The 20,796-nt window shown below is 45.4% G+C and overlaps 1 protein-coding gene across 2 annotated transcripts in view; it reads left to right on the forward strand.

The window, feature by feature from the left end:
• Positions 1-20,796, forward strand: part of WDR26 (WD repeat domain 26) — a 190,039-nt gene that overhangs the window by 153,722 nt on the left and 15,521 nt on the right. For both annotated transcript variants that reach the window (XM_029593092.1, XM_029593093.1), the window contains one exon: positions 9,308-9,437. In XM_029593092.1, the coding sequence (XP_029448952.1) occupies positions 9,308-9,437 (130 nt within the window). The remainder of the gene's footprint in view (positions 1-9,307; positions 9,438-20,796) is intronic.

Raw genomic sequence — 20,796 nt, forward strand, 5'->3', positions numbered from 1 at the left:
CACCCGCATATTTCACATCTTTAGTGCTTGCGGCGAGAAATTTGTGAAGATATTGTTTATATGATAACAGATGCACATGTCTTTTACATAGGTGGGTTTCCTGTAGCAGTACAATGGACGCCCTGCTAGCCAACAGCTCCCTTTCCAATAATTGACGCTTATAATGATGGTTAAGGCCTTTTACATTAATGGAAACAATACATTCTATCTGTGCCATCATTCTCAAACCATGAAATCAGCTCTATAGCAGAGGTGTGGTCTCTGTAGCATAAAAAACAGAGGTCCTCTGGGATAGCCATTATACATTATTCGAAGTGGAGAGCCATCCTCTTCCCACACCCACCCCCCTTACAAACCTCCAGAGTGGTCCACTCCTCTCTTAGGAGGGCCCCCATCACAGTCAGCAAAGGCCACAGTGGTGCCCCACACCCCCGGAACACTTATCTTTGGTCACATAACCTTAACTGGTAATAAAATAAAGCAAGGATCATATTTCAAAACAGAACCCTGCAGTTCATAACTATATAATAGAAGGTGAAAATCAAACCCAACAGTCTGCAGCTACATTAGGATGAAAAGGGCTAAAGGCTGCCCCTCCAATCTGTCCTGATGTGGTCTGAGATGACCTGAAAAGATGTCTTCCAAAGTGACTTCATAAGAAGACCTCGGTCAGTCAGCCTTATCCGAAAGAGCTGATCTCGAATCCTCTGAATGCTGCCGCAAGCACTTCCCTCCTTTGCCAACTCTGTGCCAGCGTGGGTGATCATCTATTTTCTGTGGCTTAGCCGTCATCTTTACATTGGTGGTGATAGGTTGAAAGCCAGCCTTTTCCAATGCCTCTGCTGTCTCAACGGTCGTTTTTACTCGGTGAGTGATGCCTTTCATCATGAATTGAAGACCAAAGGGAAAGATCCATCTATATTGGATGTTCTCGGCCCTCAGGAAGGAAGTCGCTTCATGCAGTTCAAATCTCCGCTGCAATGTAGAAGGTGCTAAATCCTGATATATGCTTAAAGAGTGATCCTCCCATGTTCAGTTATTTTGTTTTTTAGCAGCATCAAAGATTTGCGATTTTTGCAAGTAGCTGAGGAAGCAAAGAATATCTCGTGGTCTAGCATCTGATTGAGGTCCCAGCGCTCTGTGCACCCTCTCTATCTTGATGACCCATGGTACTGCTTCTGAAGAATCAGGCTGCGTGTTTCCCTCCTGTAACAAAAATCTACACACCTTTTCAGCCACCTCTTGCGCATTGCCATACTCCAGTAATTCAGGGGCCCCTCTTATCCGAATATTACACCTTCTAGACTTATTCTCCAAGTCTTCAACTTTGTCTTGGAGGGTAACTAATTCAGTTTCCTGCAGACTTTGTTGCATATCTAATTTAGTTAACACTGCGGTATGGTTATCTGTGCGCACATCTATGTCATCTACACGATGGCCCAGCGCAGTAAGATCTTCCCTCAGGTCATTAATGGAGGCCAAAAGTTCCTGTTTATGTAATTTAAGGTCTGACCTGATCTCCATGAACCACCCTGGATCTCATCCTGCAGCTGTGGGGAAACTGCTGAAGTTTGTCTCTGTCGGGTTGATGTCACCAGCGCCATCTTGGGGGTGTGCGAGGCTGCTCGTTGCAGCTTGCTCAGGCCCTCTGCCCTCTGCTATCTGCTATCTCCCGGCGGCAGTTTACTAAAAGAAAACTGCTTAAGATCTGCCATTTTTCGCTTTGCCGCCATCAGCTATTTATCAGCAGTGCTAAGAAAGTGTCAGGGCTCAGTTTGATTGCTCAGGGTAAGGTGTAGCAGCTACTTTTTGTTCCGGGGGAGAGAGTGCTGCGTTTATGCGACCATTCCCGACTCCAGCGGAAGAGCACCCCCTGTGCATAAATTATTTAGGCGCAAGCCGATCGAACACTCAGTTACTGCCGCCAGTGACACCAGTAGCCAAGAAACCTAAGCACCTTATTCCCTGTGCTTCTTGTCATATTAAGGCTTCACAGCCTGACCTGGATTCCAACTTGTCACCACTGTAAGGAAGCCCAAGGGGAGTTGGCCTCCCCAGACTTTACTAAGCTCATCTCCTCTCATTCAGATGATAGGTTGGTCACAGCCTTAACTGGAAATACTCTGGATCTGAGTACTCCCTTGACTGGGTCATCCATGGGAGAAGAAAACTTAGCTAGACCCACCCCAGTTCCCCCTGGGCTAGCCATGGACCTGGTGGCCTTTTCTTGGGTGGAATTTTTCCAGGGGCTACAAGCCTTCATACAGGCACAGTCTACTACCTCGTTTGCCCCTGTCCAGACAGAACCTCAGCTGGCAGCTCCTCCTTCTCCCAGTCCTATTGGCAGACCTTGAGGCATGCCTCTCCTGACCAAGGGAACCCTAGTAGGGACCCTGAAGAGGAGGAACCAGATGCCTTGGAAGAAGGGGAAAATTCTCCCCCCCCCCCCCCCCCCCCGGGTTGGAACCATATCGAGCCATCGGTTCTTTCATAGAGACGAATTGCCAGCCCTGGTTCCCCTAGACCTTGAAGACGCTAGGAGTTCCTGGGGCAGACTCTGGAACCAAAGAAGAATCCCATTGTGATGTCCTTGGAGCGGTCTAGGAGTGGGGTAGGCCGGAGAACAGACCAGGCTGGACTCTGGTCTGATTTTCTCCAGTTTATTTACAAAATTATATAGCAAAACAGAAGAAAATGGCTGCTTACCTCAGCAGACTGACAAACAAAAGAAAACGTCCAGAATAGACACAGCATTTAATTACAGCTTCCTTCCTCTTCCTGGGGCCTTCTCTGTCTCTCAGGGCCTCACCTTTTTATCCCTTATCTCAGGGAAACGCCCCCATCAGAGGATCCCCTTCCTGTCTGTCTTAAGGTGGACTGGGCCATATAGCTGGAGCCGGTCCTTTAAGGCAGTCTGGGGCTTTCTGTCATGTACTCTATCACATTCCCTCCCCCTCAGCTCAAACTTCCTTAGTTGAGTGCCTGCTTGTACAAGGGATACTACCCTAGAAAGGAAGTCGGCATTTACATTTGCTTTCCCTGCTGTTTGTCTTTAAATCAAATGGTTGGAGTGCCAGAAACCACCTCATTACTCGTCCATTGGCCGCCTTATTCCGAGAGACCCAGACAAGGGGTTGGTGATCCGTTACCAGCGTGAACTGGCGGCCCAGTAGGTAATAACGAAAAACCTCCAAGGCCCATTTGACAGCTAAGGCCTCTTTCTCTATCATTGAATAGCGTCTCTTTCGGGGTAGTAACTTCCTGCTAATGAAGGCTACTGGGTGTTCTTCATCTTCTTTCTCTTGTGTGAGGATGGCTCCTAGCCCCACCTCTGATGCATCTGTCTGTACTATAAAGGGCTTAGTAAAGTCAGGACTTAGCAGAACAGATTCCGAGCATATGTCTTTCTTTAAACCCTGGAAGGCTTCCTCTACCTCTGCAGACCATCTAACCTTCTTTGGGACTCTCTTTTTTGTAATAGGCATGTGAGGGGTTCCGCTTTTTCTGAAAAGTTTGATATGAGCCGTCGATAGTAACCGATGAGACCTAAAAAGGCTCTTACCTTACTCTGTCTGTGGGACCGGGACTCTGGTAATTGCTTCTATTTTCCGCGCCTGCGGGTGGACTTTTCCTCTCCCAAGGGAGTATCCCAGATATTGTACTTCTTGACCCCCCTAATTTACATTTCTTGGGGTTGGCTGTCAGTCCAGCCCTTCATAGACTTGTAAGTACTGCCTGTAATTGCCTTAGGTGTGTCTCCCAGTCTCCACTGTAAATGACGGTCGTCAAGATAGGTCGCTGCATAACTCTGATGTGGGCGTAGCAAACGGTCTACCAAGCGCTGGAAGGTAGCTGGAGCCCCATGAAGTCCGAACTGCAGGACCATAAACTGCAAGTGTCCTTCCGGTGTTGAGAAAGCTGTCTTCTCCTTCGCAGTTGGCGCCAGGGGAATTTGCCAGTATCCCTTTGTCAAATCAAGCGTGGAGATCAACTGGGCAGTTCCCAAGCGTTCGATGAGTTCATCCACACAGGGCATCGGGTATGCATCCAGCTTCGAAGCCTCATTGACCCTCTAGAAGTCAATACAGCTGATTGTGAGCAGGTTGCTAGTTTCATGGAGTATCTCTTAGTCCTAGTGTTTGAAAGGGTAAATAACCATTTCACCTCATTCATTGTGTTATAAATCTCAATCATATCTTCTCTTCTCCAAACTAAAGAGCCCAAATCTGTTTAGCCTTTCTCCATAAGGGCTTTTCCATCTCCTTTTTCTTTTGTTGCTTTTCTATGGCTGTTCTTAAAAAAAAAAAAAAGACAGATGTGGCAACCAGATCTGCGGTCACACCATGGAGCTATACAAAGGCATTATAATATTCTCAGTTTTGTTCTCTATTCCTTTCCAAATAATTTGCCTGCCACTGCACACTGAGCCAAAGATTTCAAGGTATTGTCCTCAAGGAAAGAACTTTTTCTTGGGTGGTCATTCCTAACATGAAAGCCAGCATTGTGTAATTCTTGAAATTATTTTTTCCTACTTGTATTATTTTGCACTTCTCCACATTAAATTGCATCTGCCATGGGGATAGGGAAATACCTATAGTACATGAATATAATCTGCTTTGAAGTGCTGAAAAGTGGAATCTTAAAAAAAAAAATATATATATTTATAGATTCCTGATCTCCTAGTCTCACAAGGTTCTCCTGCAGTTTCTCATAATCGGCTGCTGGTTTAATGACTTGAAACAATTTTTATTTCACTTGTTCCTTTCTCCAGGTCATTTATGAATATGCTGAATAGCACAGACCCCTGGACGACCCCACTAATGAACTTTCTCCATTTGGGGAAAACTGACCATTTAATCCTACCCTCTTTAACTTTATTAAACAATAAAATGTATAATGTACATCATTTTTCAAGTACAGGCAGTAATAACATAATCAACATATGTCTTTTCCTTTTCTCCCCGTGATACAAAAGTAAGACCCTGCAGCCAACCCCAACTTGAAAATAAACCACCACAGGGGCCATTTGTTTCTACACACCCTGTAGCCTAAAAAGCACACCATATTTCAATAGTGTAAACTCTTCCCTCCCAAGTTTTCCTGCCCCCTCCCCAACAGAAGTCATGATAGCACCAATCCTCAAGTTCTCAACCTTTCCATAAAATTGCCATCTCAAAATTTGAGTAGCCAACTTCTGATACAGGGGAATAACCATTGAACATACATGTGCCAAATATTCAAAAGAGATTTCCTATGTATAAAAGAACCACCATTTAGATTTTCCATCTGTGTCAAATCATGGAATTAGTTCTGCCAGTGGCAAAAAGAAGGGCCATCAGAACATTTCTAGACAGATAAAATTGACTTCTTACCTAAAAGGCTTTCCCTTTATCTCTGAACTGCAAATGGGAGGAAGAGCATCAAATAGAACGATATTGGCAGTACATGGGACAGTTTGGTACAACATTTAAGTGGGCACTTGAAAATTAGCCACTTTATACCAAACAAATTAGGGTCCAGGGGTCACGCCATAATACATGTACTAACGAACGTGGGGGCTGCCCTATGTTTTACATAAATCTGTGTGCTGAATGTGCATTTCTCTCAAATATATAAATTTCCCATAAGGCTTCTTTTAAAATGGCTCAGTAAAGCATCCGCTGACAGAGTAGATGGTAAAGCTCGCCTCCAAGAAATAGCTAATTCGAGACATGAATTAGATAGCTCTACTTTTTGCAAAACTGTGCAATTTTGAGATTGAAACACACTACCTCTGCTATGGGAAAATATTTCTCTACCTTAAGAGAAAAGGGCAAATTCAAAATAAGTCCCCTTTTAAGAAGCAGAGATAGTGTCTGAATTGTGGATAGGCTGTACTACTCATATTGCTCTTAATTGCTGAAAGGATAAGATTGAACCATCATTCCCCAGTACATACTGTACTTGAGTAATCCCTAATTCGGCCTAACCAAAAATGTTTTACTTGGACTCAGTGGGAAATCATTGTTACCCTGAATAGACAGGAAGGGAGAGATCTCCAGTTTCCCGCCAAAATTCTCACAACTTTGTTCCATAACCCCCTCAGGGTGCTATCAAAACACTAGTCCTTATGCTTCTCAACAATTTATTATTCCTGGCATGCAGCACACAACATAAAGAAAATGTGCAGATTCCATACACAAATTAGCATAGCTGGAAGTGGAAAATAGCCAAATCTCACAGGACCCTAGCCAAGCAGGCTTCATTATATAACTTTAGATTTGGAAGAGCTAGTCCTCCTCTTTCCCAGTCTTGCTGCAGTCAACATAATGGGATTCTAGGTTTAGACCCCTTCCACAAAAATGTTAATAGTAATTTTTTAAATTTTTTTTTTATCTATATATAAAAGTTAAATGGAAGAATTTGGAGAACATAAATCCATCTGGGAAATACTGCCATCTTATACAAATTTATTCAACACACCAAAGAGAGGCAGGTGCTGCCATTGCTAAAACGTAAGCTTTGAAAAAAACGGAGAAATACTCATTTTATAAAGGAGACTCAGGTTTTCAGCTGTTTGAATTGCCAGATATTTGAAGGTACCAAATTCCTACTTAAATGGAAAATCTCCCTCATTCCCATTCCCACCCCCACCCCCCCCAAGTCTGATCGTGGGAAGGCCAAGATTTCAAATTTCGCTATATTTAGTTTAAACCCTGAGAATTGCCAAAATTGCTCAAAAAATCCCTCAAGCATGGCAATTAAATTTGACTTGAAATGAAAACCAAAAGATCATCAGGGAAGGCTGTGATTTAAAACACACAAGGCCAAGCTGGATACTCTCAACCCCCTCAGTCATTTGTATAGCTCAACTCAAAGGCTCCATATAAAGCAAGAATTATATATCTGCTAAATCTCCGAGATTGGGTAAGGCCCTATATTTAAATTGAGTGTGAAATGTAGGCTTAAGATAGCCATCTTGGATTACCTGAACCTTTTGTTTAAAATGCTCAAGTCCCTCTCATGACCCTATGTCTTGTGGACCTTGTGCTACAATGTGTCCCCAGGTTATAAAATATAGAAGTATGAAGCTCAGATTGGAGTTTTCTTTGCCATCTGATAAAGAAGGTTCCTCCTCCAAGAAACAACCAGGATAAGACAAAGAGTCCAGAACTTCCAAGGAGTCAGTTTAAAAGAACTGAGAAAAAATAAATGAGAAGTAAAAGTAAGACCATAAACGTTAGATACCATGCCAGATCAAAACACCATAAACATGAAGTGCCGCGCCAGTGACCAAACGGTACAGAGATAATCAGCTCTGAATGTATCTTCATCGGCACAAGAGTCTCCAGTGCAGAAGTCATCGCATTGAAGACCGTTGGCACTGTACACAATGGAGCCAAAGCTATGGGCGCTGAAAGCCTCAGCACCGAGCCTGTTTGGAGAGGGAAAGTCGAGTACAAGTATTCCAACAAACAAATATTACTTCCAGTCTTACTATCATACAGGCCGATACAGTACAGTGTGCTGCACGTTTTCGATGTGCTAGCTTTACCCCTTATACAGTAATCGAAAACTCGCGTCCAACCCCCCCGAAACTAATAGCACCCGCAACATGCAAATGCATGTTGATGGCCCTATTAGGTATTCTCGCGCAATACAGAAAGTAAAATGTGCAGCCAAGCTGCACATTTTACTTTCAGAAATAACGCCTGCCCAAAGGCTGGCGTTAATTTCTGCCGGCACTGGGGAAGTGTACAGAAAAGCAGAAAAAACTGCTTTTCTGTACACCCTCGGACTTAATATCATAGCAATATTAAGTCGGAGGCCCCAAAAGTAAAAAAAAAAAAAAAAAAAAAAAAAAAAAAAATTGGCCCACGGGTTGGAAGACGGATGCTCAATTTTGCCGGCGTCAGTTTTCCGAACCCATGGCTGTCAGTGGGTTTGAGAACCGACGCTGGAAAAATTGAGCATCGGCTGTCAAACCCGCTGACGGCCGCCGCTCCTGTCAAAAAGGAGGCACTTGGGATGCGCTAGTGTCCCAAATCAGTCTCCTTTGATACCATATCAATGACCTATAGCTGCCTCCTCTTCAAAGCAGTCTTTGCCAAAGGATTCTTCACTCATTATCCTGGACTATGCCACTGATTACACTGAGGCTTCGGAATCTATATGTTCTCTGGAAGGGGACATAGATATTCCTTTGATCCTTTTTCAGAGCCTTGTCGAAATACCCTGCCTTCTTACAAAAGATGACAGAAAGCATTCCATTCGAATTGGAAGCTGCTGACCACCAGTCTGAAGAATTACAGGGTGTATTAAAATGTATTCAACCACCGAAGCAAATAAAAGCTATGCCGCTTAATAAGGCATTTCAGGACCTATAATTAAGGATCTGGAAAACTCAGTCTGTTCTCCCGGTAGCAAAGAATATAGATATGAAACATAGAGTTCAACAATTCCTGGGTCATGAGAAATTACAGCCCCCTCAAGATTCTTTTTAGTAGTTGAATCAGCTCTAAGAAAAGCAAAGAAATCAGACATTTGTGGAAGTACCACCAGCAAAAAGAAGCAAGACAACTAGATACTATGGAAAGAAAGCAGTGCCATACAACTGTGCTATGCTTCAATCTAGAGTAGCAGCTCATCAACTACAGATGGTACAGTGTTTATACAACACATTGCAGAAGTCGAAACAAACGGCTGTATCTTTGCAGCAGCAGGATCAGGTTAGAATATCTTCTTTTCTAGGTGAAGCAGAGGAATGCGTGAAACATGTAACTGGATCTGTTTGATGCTTGTCCTACCTCTTCCAGGTCAGCAGCTATAGCTGTAGACTCCAGAAGAATAAAGTAGTTGAAGGCTTCTGGCCTTTGGGAGCATGTTCTTGATAGAATTGCAGACACGATTTGTCTAAAATCATTTATTCGGAGAAGAAAGCAGTCACACAGACTCCCCTTTGCCGTTGTTCATAGCTGTTATATAGAGCTTAGGGGATCCGTGGGGTGCTGGTAACACAGGATCTGCAGCGCATGAGCATCGAAAGGCTTTCTGTGCCTTTCCAGAAAGCTGTAAGAGAATCCACGTTTGGCATAATGCACAGTCACATAACCTACGTGTGACTGAACTGCTGTCTTCAGAGTGCACCTCTTGCAGGTAAACAATTTTTGCTGTTGTATAGTGCAGTTTATAGCAACAGGGTGAAAAGGAAATTTGAATTCTCATGTTTATAAAATTAATTTCATTGGGACAGTTTTTCCTTAAAGTGAACTAGTTTGTAGAAAAAGATGATGATTCCTGGTCCCACACATTTCTGTTTTGTCTCTAGGGTGTTCATTTATGGGACTTACAAGACCGAGTTTTAGTGAGAAAGTACCAAGGTGTTACTCAAGGGTTTTACACAATTCATTCGTGTTTTGGAGGCCACAATGAAGATTTCATCGCTAGTGGCAGTGAAGGTAACAGACTCTTTCATTTATACTGTTGTGTGCTTTATATGGTAGTGGAGGTTTGTGTGATAGAAAAGCTGTACTACTCCCATCCCCTCCACGCTCTGATTTACATTAGTGAAATATATCCATCAAAAATATATTTACAACATAAAGGCCATGTGAGCTGTTTTGGCATGCTCTGTGGTGGATACGATCTACACCGAACCTCCTCTACCGCTGCAGATCTTTTGAAACTTAACTGTAGCAGCACAGAAAACTACAAGGATATTAGAACTAAGACTCCAGATTCAACAGTCATGAATTAAATAGCTGTGTTACAGAAGGCATCTAGTGTATAAACTGATAAAAAATCTTTCCAAAATGTTAGTGGAAATTGCTCTTTGTGTTTTTTTTTTTTCTTTTCCTTAAAGAACATCCTAATACAATCTGCATGCTTCATGACCAAAGTGAAATTGCCAAAGTTATTTTACTTTTTATAAGTAACGCTGGTTCTGCTGCTTGTAATGTCAGAGACCACAGTTGTGTGTTGCCTGGGTGTTTTCACTCTGTTATACTTGACGTTATTACATGTCCCAAGTTACTTTGACAAATGTCCTGATGTATCAAATTCATGCATGTGCATTGTTCCTTGGGCTGTGCCATTTACTCAACTTGAAAATAAATAATTGCACAGTTCTAAGCGTCACACACTGTACTGCACAGTATTCGCAGATGCTTGATTTAGTTTTGGAAGACCTGGAAGCTAGACTATTTGGGAGCATTATTTGGTTACATTACATTGATATATAATTGTCAAATGTTGAGAATTAAAAATTAGTTAGTTTGAGCCATAATGTACTGTACAACATTACAAAAGATTGAAAAAGTAAAAGAAAAGCTTAAGCAAGAAATCAACTTTCAGGTGAGAATGACTTGGCTGTGTGCTGTAGTTTTTGTGAACTAGAATTTGATTGCTTTGAGTTCAACATGTCTCATGCTGTGGGTTGAGATCAGTTTTATAGGGAATCATGATATTTCTTGTATTGGGCAGACCGTAAGAAGTTGATGTATTTATCAGTCATCTCTAGAAGAGTTCAAACAATCGTTTCATTTCATTTGGACTAATTACTCCCTCCAGGTATTAATTGTGATGAGGTAAGTTTCAAAATATGGCAGAAGGAAATCTGGTTGGAAATGTAGGATCTATATTTAATGACTGTACCATCCAGATTTTAAAAACAAGCATGGGCCTTTGGCAGTCTCATGAGAGTGCACCCGGTTTGTAGTTGAGTTTCAGTTTAATTTTGATGGGCTGAGGATGACATGAAGAGTTGAATGTTGTGGATGAGAAATGATGGAATGAGGTTCTGACCTTTTTTGATATGACCACATCAAAAGCGATTCTAGACTTATCTTGTATAAAGGAATACAGTTATTTTTATTTATTTATTTAAAATCTCTTCTATACCATCATTAAGTTAATTCACCATCACAACGGTTTACAGAAAGGCACAATAAGAAAAAACTATAATTGGTATAGATTACAAATTAAACATGTGCCAACATAGAACGGTAACATATTTTTAGTAAGAGAAACTGTGTTAATTAAAGCTTATATGTAAGTTAGGAAACTGTTAAGCGGTTCAAATCTACATTAATATGCATTTGTAGATATAAAAGAAATGATTGCTTGGTGCGTCCTTATCCATCGACTGTTTTCCTCCTCCTCTTTGTCTTTATAAAAAGCTTGTTTAAAAAGCCAGGTTTTCAGGTTAGTTTTAAATAGTTTCAAATTTCTCTGCAGCCTTATTTCGAGTGGCATGGAGTTCCATAGAACAGGTCCAGCCAGCGACAGTGCTCTCTCCCTTACCTGAGTGAGGCAGGCTGATTTAACAGAAGGAACAGTTAGTAGAGCCTTATTAGCAGATCTCAGGTTTCTGTGTGGTACATGTATGCGCAGTGCTGTGTTAAGCCAGTCGGCCTTTTCATCATGGATTAGTTTATGAATTATACACAGTGCTTTGTATTGTATTCTTTGTTCAATTGGAAGCCAGTGTAGTTCAGCAAGTGTTCCCTTAATTTGGATCCAGTCACAGGAAGGTCCCACTCTGTGCCTGGCTTCAGCAAACTGTTGGCCAAGCTGCATTTCATGGCAACCCGCTCTCTTCCAAACGACAGTAGGGATCGTGGGGGGGAATGACTCAAACCACTTTTTCACGCTGTCTGGACCAGGTCATCACAACAGTCTCTGACCGCATTAATCGCTACATAACATTTCTTTGGGACAGGCAGGTCTTGAAGAGAGGCTTTTATGCCTTCGCAAACTTTCCCAATGTTCTGGGAGCTATCAACTGCACTCGCTTGGCCATCATTCCACCCCATGACAGGGAGGAGATGTACTGCAACAGAAAGCTCTTGCACTCCATCAGCGTGCAAGTGGTCTGTGACGCTCGAATGCACATCCTTGACGTGGTGGCCGGGTACCTGGGAGCTGTGCACAATTCTTTTATATTTAGGCAATCGGGCCTGTGTGAGAAGTTTGAGGACGGACTGCATGGTGACGATTGGCTTATAAGTAAGAGAGACGCTTCTTTCTATATTCCATCTTTCGCCATATGTTTGTGGTAAATGGCACAGACATGGGTGGCTAGGTGGGGGGGAAAGCATCGCTGCCATGACAGGTGGCTTGTACAGTTACATTTGCAGGCCATTGACCCAGGGCCTGCCTCTTTCTCCCCATGTTGCAGAGGCCTGCTAACCTTGTGACAGCAAACAATGCATCAGCCCTAAAGCTTGGTATATGAGCAGGCACTATACACTTTCTATGTGTTAAATTTCAAAAAGGTCCTGTTCCTATCCTCTCATTGGGAGCTATTTAAAGCTCACTGGTTAATGACAAGCTTGATGTCCACACTGCTGGTACTGCACGATCACATGTGGCCGGTTAGTGACGTGACATCCAGAGTGTCGGCCACAGTTTATCTTGAGCTTCACACACCTCAACCAGAAGCAGTGTCCTCTGCATGTTGGTGGCCTGGCATATTCCCTGTGTCGGGCCTCACAAATGGGTTTCTATGGAAGACATACTGCAGAGCCGGCAGGGACATTTGCAATCATACCATGAGTTACCATTTTTCAGCTAACATAGTTGTGGCATCTCTTATGTGTATTGCTTTAGTGTTGGAAACCTGCTATACACCAGTAGCCTTAGCTCAGTTGTGAGGGCCTGGCACGCAATTGTTGAATACCCAGATGCGATTTAGTAGTCCGGAAGAGTAGAGCTACTTTTGGCTACTACTATTCTGCACATATACTGGCTCAGAACAATGTGATGTGCACTTAGGCTAGGCAAATCGGCCTTTAAGACTCAAGGAAAGGTACAGGCTACCTTATACCTGAATCCCCCATGTGACCCCGCACGAGCCGAGGATTCCATGCTGAGTGGCAGCCAGCTTCGCCAAAACTTTATACAATGCTACTTTGCCGGTTAGGCCTCACCTACCACATCCCCTTCCAGGAAGGGAGGCCAGTAGACTGTTAGCTACTGCTCTCCTCGCTATCAACTTTTTCTCACTTCTTCTCTGTCTGGATCACTGTGTAATAGAAAACACGTATGCCTACTCTGGATTTGTCTTGACAATGGAGCCATACAGCGTACTGGAAAAAGTTGTGAAAGTAAAGATGACTTAAAATACATGTGGCTGCCATAATGTGTTTTTTGCCCCATAATGACACCAAAAAGAGGCATGTGTGGCACATGAGTTTGTGAACGACTGCCAGCACAGAGTTCATAGTTTTGGCCTAGCTAGCACCGGGTACCTTGCCAGCCCTCCCCTGCGGACCCCATCCTAGTGTGCTCATGTGGATGAGATAGTGTCTCAAGTGACATGCCACCCCAGCTGGTCCTTGAGCATGGACAGCTACAGCTCTAGAAATGCTATAAATATCAAATAGCTCTGAGCTTAAAGGCACAGCCTAATGTGTACAGGTAGACAGTTGAAGGTTTCAATGACAGAATTCCCATTTTACTGCCTCATTGAGTAGCTGACAAACATGAGCAAGTGAACTTATACACCTGTACTGGGTCGGTTTACTGTTCCATGGGTGTGCCAAGACACAGCTGACAGCACTGTGCCACCAGTTTGAGCCACTGCTGACTCTGTTTTCCAACTGGATCCAGATTTCCTGGATGTATTGATCCAGTCCTGGTGTTACTCCCATGCATGCAGGTATTCATAGTCTTGGTTTTGCTCAGAAAATCTATAGGGAAATCTTTTGAAATCCCTGCATGTAATATGTTCCAAACCAGGACAGGATTTACCTGTCCTGAAAATTGGAGCCAGTTGGCAACCCTTTTGCTGATATCAGAGCGCTAATAGCACGCCTTCTCTTACAGCCTTGGGTAAAAGACCTGTGCTACCTGGTGCCATTCCCACAATGTGCACAGGTCCTTCCAAGGTAGCATACTTCTTGGTGGTTGCATGCACCCTGACACACATGCATGCACTGTACTCTACCTACCTATGCAATTTGTAAATGGTAATGTGTAGAAGGTGAGGGCCTTGGCTGTTGTGACGTCATGTAGGTTTGGTTAGCTTCTCAGCTAGCCTACACCAGGATGCACGTCCAGCTCTGTGAAGGCAGGATTAGGAATCAGATGGTGTTCTGCTGTCTCATCTATTTTCTTATGAGCTTGGAGATGTCACTGTATAGTTTCTAATGACTCTTAAGAGTACACACATCTCTCCTGCCTTCAAATCGGCCGTCACAGCTAGCCTTACAGATATATTGAGATGTCTGGGTGCTGTAAGGCCCATGACTGTTACGGCTCACTGATAGTCATGTGGTGCAGCTGTATGTACATATGTATGTACCCAGAAAATATGCAGCGTGCTTTGCTTTGAGCAATAGCTGGTATCTCTTACTGTCCTGGTGCAATCTGCTACCACCCTTAAAGCTCATAGGCTGAACACTCCTGCACCAAACAGCTTGCAGATAGTTCCTTTTGAAACATCATTCCACACGTTTCCATGGTTTAATGGTTGCAGGCCCTTGCTCATCCGCATGCCTGTCACGACTTGTGGGGAATCAGGAAGAGCTGCTGTGGTGTAAGTCACTTTTACAGTTAGTGGTGAACAGGGCAGGTGTAATCCTACTCTTTCAATTGTCTGCTCTGTGTAAAGCATTAAGACTAGAGAAACTGTCGGCTAATGACTTCATGGGCCTACAAGCTGCCTCCATAGTACACAGCGCATAGTGCTGAATGTATAAGCCTACTGCTCCCAGAGGTCTCATGCGATTGGCATGATGGCTGATGGCCTTTCTGTGGTGTTCTTTTGCCAGACATGCATTTAGTGCAACCTAGGGCCTTGAGGGGGCCCATGTCAGTACCTCAAACAAAGTAGGTATCATAGATGCCTCTAACAGATGTTTTATATGGCCAGGTATACATAATCATTGCCGAGAAAGAACTAGCAGTACCTCAGCATTTATGGACAAGCTGCCACACACATCAATGTTTGACAAACAATCTAGGAACATATGCATTGCCCTTATGTAGCTGCACAAAGTGCTGCAGGTAGTCCATATTCAAAAGATAAGTGTCGTTATCTGTGGAAAAATGGACCAGACGGTTTATGTATACATGCTTTATTTTTTCATGTTTCATTGTTGCATTCATTGACTGTCTGTACCAATAAAAATCTTTAAACACAAAAGATAAGTGTCAGTGTGCAACTCTGTAAGTGCTGTGCTGCTACCCTCTGTCAATCTCTGTCTCTGGGGGTGCTGTTGCACTAGGAGGTCCCTCCCTTACCCCAGCAATCCATACATACTCCAGAACAGGCAGTGTGTGTGTGCATTCATTTTGTGCACACTGCTTTTGAGCAGCAGTGATCGAGTGCTTCCACTCTTGAAAAGGGGCGCCTCTGAGTTAACCGTATGGGCTGCAATATGCATGGCCTCAGGCCTTGTATTCTAAAAATGTCCCCTAGTCTGCTCACCGTTTATACCTAGTGTTGAGAGAGGGGTGAAGGTGTGAAACTTGACAGCGTCACACATCAAATATGCAGTCTTACAAATGTGCGTATTAGTTGACATTTGCCTGTAATGCAACCCCTGCCACAGAGGCTTTTCCACCTCATACTTGGAGTGAACCTAATAGTCCAGTTATTTGGGGGGGTGCAGGCTACCCAGAGCTTAAGCTGTCACTGAGGCTTGCACTTTTGGGAGGGAGGAAGTGGATATTAAGAAGCTGTCCGCTGAATATGGATATGCTGGGATTCCAGGAATGAGGAGTGGCAAGGACCACCTAATGGCATCAATGTTGGCCTAATTCAGATGAATGGTTTGGATGAGGGTTTAGTGGCAGCATGTAGTGAGATACCCGTGCAGGTGGTTGTGTGTGGGGGCGGGGGGGGGGGGGGGTTTGGTTTGATTTGTTCGGGTGCCCAAGACCTGGTGGCAGTCCTATTTGAGAGTCTTGCTTTCCAATCACTTGTCTCCTTAGCCTCCTCTCTGGTGATCATATCATACATGCATAGTAGACATAGAAGCTTCCACCCCAGGCCACATCAATGGATGCTCACTCTGTCCTTTGTATATGCTGGCAGGGTAGGGCTACCTTCTTTCTACCATATGTAGGTCTATAGCTTTCCTGTGCATACATAACGGTGGTGCGGCCATAAGTGCTGTAGAATCTAGGGGACAGGTTTTGCTTAGCACTTTTGGCGCTTCATTTGTACACTAACTAACCATTCCCTTTGACACTGCTGTGTACTTGGTGTCTTTTGGAACAGAGTCAGCTGCTGTGTGACAACTAGAGAGGAGGAATGAGGGAGTATTGTCATGTTGAGGATATCCACAGGCCAACAGCAGCGGGCCTAGAGGGCTGCTGCTGTTGCTTGGGACCAGGCAGCCTTCCACAAACTGACTGCCATCCCTGTAGTGGGCTGCCTTTGGGATCTGGATACTACCTGTAAACTCATCCTTACCTTACATATATTATACAGATCCTCAACAGGGGTGCCAGCCAGTCTGTGGAAGGCTGCCTGTTCCCAAGCAGCAGCAACCCTCCAGGCCTCTGCTGTTGGCCTGTGGACATTTTTGAAATGACAATACTCCCTCACTCCTCCCAAGTTGTCACACAGCAGCTGACACTCTGTTCCAACTACCAGCAAGTAGACGTCATATTTGGTTTACTGTCAAAGGTACAAATGGTTGGATACAGATAACCTTTGAGTCATGGCACAAGTGAGGGGGCCAAAGATCAAGTCTTGTGTGATGATGACTCTAACTTCCCTTTAACACCACACAAGCTCTACATGTACACAGTATATTGTGTTGGGCAGCTAGCTACTGTCCATCTTACATTTAGGCCCATGTAAGCAGGAGTTAGCTAAGAGTATGCAGTGTGAAGAAGGCAATAAGAGAATATTGAAGGTCCCCAGTAATAAACTACTTTGCTTCTTGCTGTCTTCCTTAGGAACATACACTGAACGTTCAGTTGTATGGCCTAGCCCATATGGTCTCTCCTGCTAGGTAAGTGGCAGCTTGGAATGTGCAATGGCATTCTAGCATGCAAGGTCATGTAGAGGGCAAACCTTGTACTTAGTGATCCTTTTACACAAAACCACACAATGAAAGGAGTCAACCAGGGAGTGTATTTTTCAAACCAGTGGCCACTTTATTAGAGAAGACATGTAGGCCACTGTTTGAAATCAAGTCAGTCTTAGGTAATCATAATCTGCAAGGAAAGATAGCAAATAGCACAAAGCATTGTTAATTATATGCACAACACATTCTATGTAGACCTGTACATACATTGTTTGAAATGGCATCATTACATATACAGGCTTAGCATCTTATCCTTTTGGCACAATCATGATTACAACAAAGACCATAGAAAGCGGAAGTGGTACCCCCAATAGCTACAGTACAGCTCTAATGTTGAAGCTATTAGCAGCCTTGCTATGTGATGGCTAGGAAAAGGCCCCAGACAGTCCAGGTTGAAAGAGTGCACTCAAGGGGACAGCCTAAGGGCCAAGGCAGCAGAGTTCAAGTGAAGGAGAGCAGATCCAGGACCAAAAGAGCTCAGCATGGAGGCAGGAGGCTCAGGAGAAGGCACAGCAGCATGGAGGCAGGAGGCCCAGGAGAAGGCACAGCAGCATGGAGGCAGGAGGCCCGGGAGAAGGCACAGCAGCATGGAGGCAGGAGGCCCAGGAGAAGGCACAGCAGCGTGGAGGCAGGAGGCTCGGGAGAAGGCACAGCAGCGTGGAGGCAGGAGGCCCGGGAGAAGGCACAGCAGCAGCATGGAGGCAGGAGGCCCAGGAGAAGGCGCAGCAGCGTGGAGGCAGGAGGCCCGGGAGAAGGCACAGCAGCGTGGAGGCAGGAGGCCCAGGAGAAGGCACAGCAGCAGCATGGAGGCAGGAGGCTCAGGAGAAGGCACAGCAGCAGCATGGAGGCAGGAGGCTCAGGAGAAGGCACAGCAGCAGCATGGAGGCAGGAGGCTCAGGAGAAGGCACAGCAGCAGCATGGAGGCAGGAGGCCCAGGAGAAGGCACAGCAGCAGCATGGAGGCAGGAGGCCCAGGAGAAGGCACAGCAGCAGCATGGAGGCAGGAGGCTCGGGAGAAGGCACAGCAGCAGCATGGAGGCAGGAGGCCCAGGAGAAGGCACAGCAGCGTGGAGGCAGGAGGCTCGGGAGAAGGCGCAGCAGCGTGGAGGCAGGAGGCTCGGGAGAAGGCGCAGCAGCGTGGAGGCAGGAGGCCCGGGAGAAGGCGCAGCAGCAGCGTGAGCTGCAGTGAGACATGAAGAGAAGAGGCAGCAGCTGGACCATGACTTGGAGGCTGCATCAAGGAGGATGGAACATGGATAGAGCACAGAGGAGGACTTTAGAGTTAGGCTGCTGGACCACAATGGCTGACAGACCATCCCTTCTGTGTGCTGGCACAGGAACTCTGTAGAGGGGCCCTCCCAGGATTGTTGGTACAACTCTTCTTATTTGGCATTCAATGCCACAACCTTTGGTCCTTTATGGCCCCTTGCCACATTGTGGCTTGCCACTGGGGGGGGGCGGCATGTCTTTTGGGGGCCTATTCCTTGGGCATCTGTCAACCTGGGGACTGCTGCAGAGTGTGGATTCCAGTGATGCTAGGGAAGACTTCGATGGCTGCTTGGGCATCCTTTGCAGGATCCACGTCAGTACGTTCTTGCTATTGACTGCTGCAGCCATCGTCGTAACATTCCGCGTGTTTGCAGCAGTCTGATCTCTCAGGATCTGGTTCTGCCTGTTGACAGCCCTCCTGAGGCAGAGGTGTTACCCCCATGCCTCTCTTCCAGCTGCTCGTGCATCGTATCCTCTGGGGGCAGGGATGTTGTTGATGCTGGTGGTGGTGGTGCTGTGGTGATGATGGTGTGGAGTGCAGGAATGTGGCATGACAAGGCTCATGGGCTGCTTCTGCCGAGGGCGTGGTGCCACAGGCTAACGCTGTGGCATGCTGGCTCGAGGTTGACCATTCTCTAGGCTCCCACTCGAGGCTTTGTTCCTCCATGGAGCCAGAAAGGTTGAGGGACACATTGAGTGGGCTGGGTGAACCCAGGGGTTGTAGCATCTGCCCTAACTCCTGAGCCTGTGGCTGCTGCTGCTGCTCCTTGCTCACCTGGGTCTGGGCATCCATCAGGAAGGCCCTGTGCAAAAGGGCTGCTGGTCCCTGGGGCTTGCTGGCTGGCACCATCTTCTTTGTGGGCAAGAGCTGTGTAAACAAAACATAAGACATAAGCACCAATGGCAGCAAATACCCTTTTTTTTCATTTGGCATCAGAGGTGCACTTTGCTGCTTAAGCTTTGTGAGCATCTCATGCCAAAAGATGTGCCTGTCCATTTACAGGTGATGTGAACTTACCGGCCACCCAGCCTTTGCACAAGCTGCTCTTCCATGGGGGTGAGGGCAATGGAACAAGGGGTTCCTCTTCCGGTCTGCCATTATATATTTATTTCTGACAGCCACCTTGGCTTTCAGCTGTGCCTTGATGTCCTGCTACCTGTGGCCACCTGCTCTCCGTTTCATTGGACTCCGCTGCGCCTAGAGCTGCCCTGGGCACAAGATCTGGCCCTTGGATGCCTTTGTGGTCTCGGCCGCCCAGTTGCCAAACACCAAAGCATAATGCTGTAGGACCCCTGCAACGACCATCTCATTATCCTGGATGCTGAATTTGATAGCCCTGAGACGAGGGCATCCTGCTGCCTGGCTACCAGAAGAGGGTACCACTTCCACTTCTGGAGATGTGTACTCACTCTCCCTCCCTCTCTCCTCTCCTGCCCCTGCCCTGCCAGCTCCCTTCCCCACTGCCCTCTCTGTCTATCCCTAGCCTGTCATCCTCCACTCTCCGACTTCACCTGCCTATCCCTTTCCCCCTCCTGCTGCCTCCTATCCCTTCCCTCCTGCCTATATCTACGCCTGCCCCGGGCCTCCTCCTCCTCTCTTCTCCTCTCCCCCCATGCCTCTCACGCTCCATCCTCCTCACTCCACCACCACTCCTCCTCACCAAAAGAAAGGCAGACAAACTGGACTAACAAACAAAAACTTTCACTCAGCAAAGAAGGCAAAATTCCAAAGTAAGGGTAAACAGATGGCAACAGAAAACAAGACAACTCACTCGGTTAATTACTATAAAGAACCTCCAACTAGCCACCAGCCCCTGCCTACCTCTCTCCAAACTCCTAACACATCCTCAGAGGCAACTGCAGGAAACCGGGATATATATAAACTGAAAAAATAACGCGCCACGCACTGATTTACACTAGTTGCATAAAATGACGCGCGGCACGCTGACCCAGTGCCACGTGTGTTATTTACCTGTGCAGTGCGGCAGGCTGCAAGTTAACCTAACCACAGCCTTTTATCGCAGGCGCTGTTTTCGCTATATTTATAGCAGTTTGACGAATCTAGGTCTGCTTGGTATATCTTGATCTCTGCAATTGCTTCGTATGAGACACTAATGCCAAAATGAATGAGAGCTGTGATATGTTTTGTAAGTTCTGAGAGAGAGTTTTTAATTTGCTGGGCATCTAGACAGAGATAAGAGGCTTTGTGGGTCCTACTGGCTAAACAGTTGAGGAGAGGGGAACTTGGTTTATTAGGGAGTTGGGGTTTTGAGACATAGGATAACCCTAAGAAGGTTTTAAATTCTTCATTCTGGATTGTGTGGGTATTGTACAGAAGATGTATGTTGCATGTTCCAGCATTGTCAATATTATGCTTTGGTTCTAAATATATATCTTCAAATAAAATAGCGGAGTGTGGGGAAAAATTGCCTTCTGGAAATTATATAAACCACTTATTCAACTGTAAACTCATAAAGCAAACTAGGCTGGCCCTCTAGTTCAGG

Source organism: Rhinatrema bivittatum, chromosome 3 (assembly GCF_901001135.1).
Source record: "Rhinatrema bivittatum chromosome 3, aRhiBiv1.1, whole genome shotgun sequence".
Classification (NCBI taxonomy): Eukaryota; Metazoa; Chordata; class Amphibia; order Gymnophiona; family Rhinatrematidae; genus Rhinatrema; species Rhinatrema bivittatum.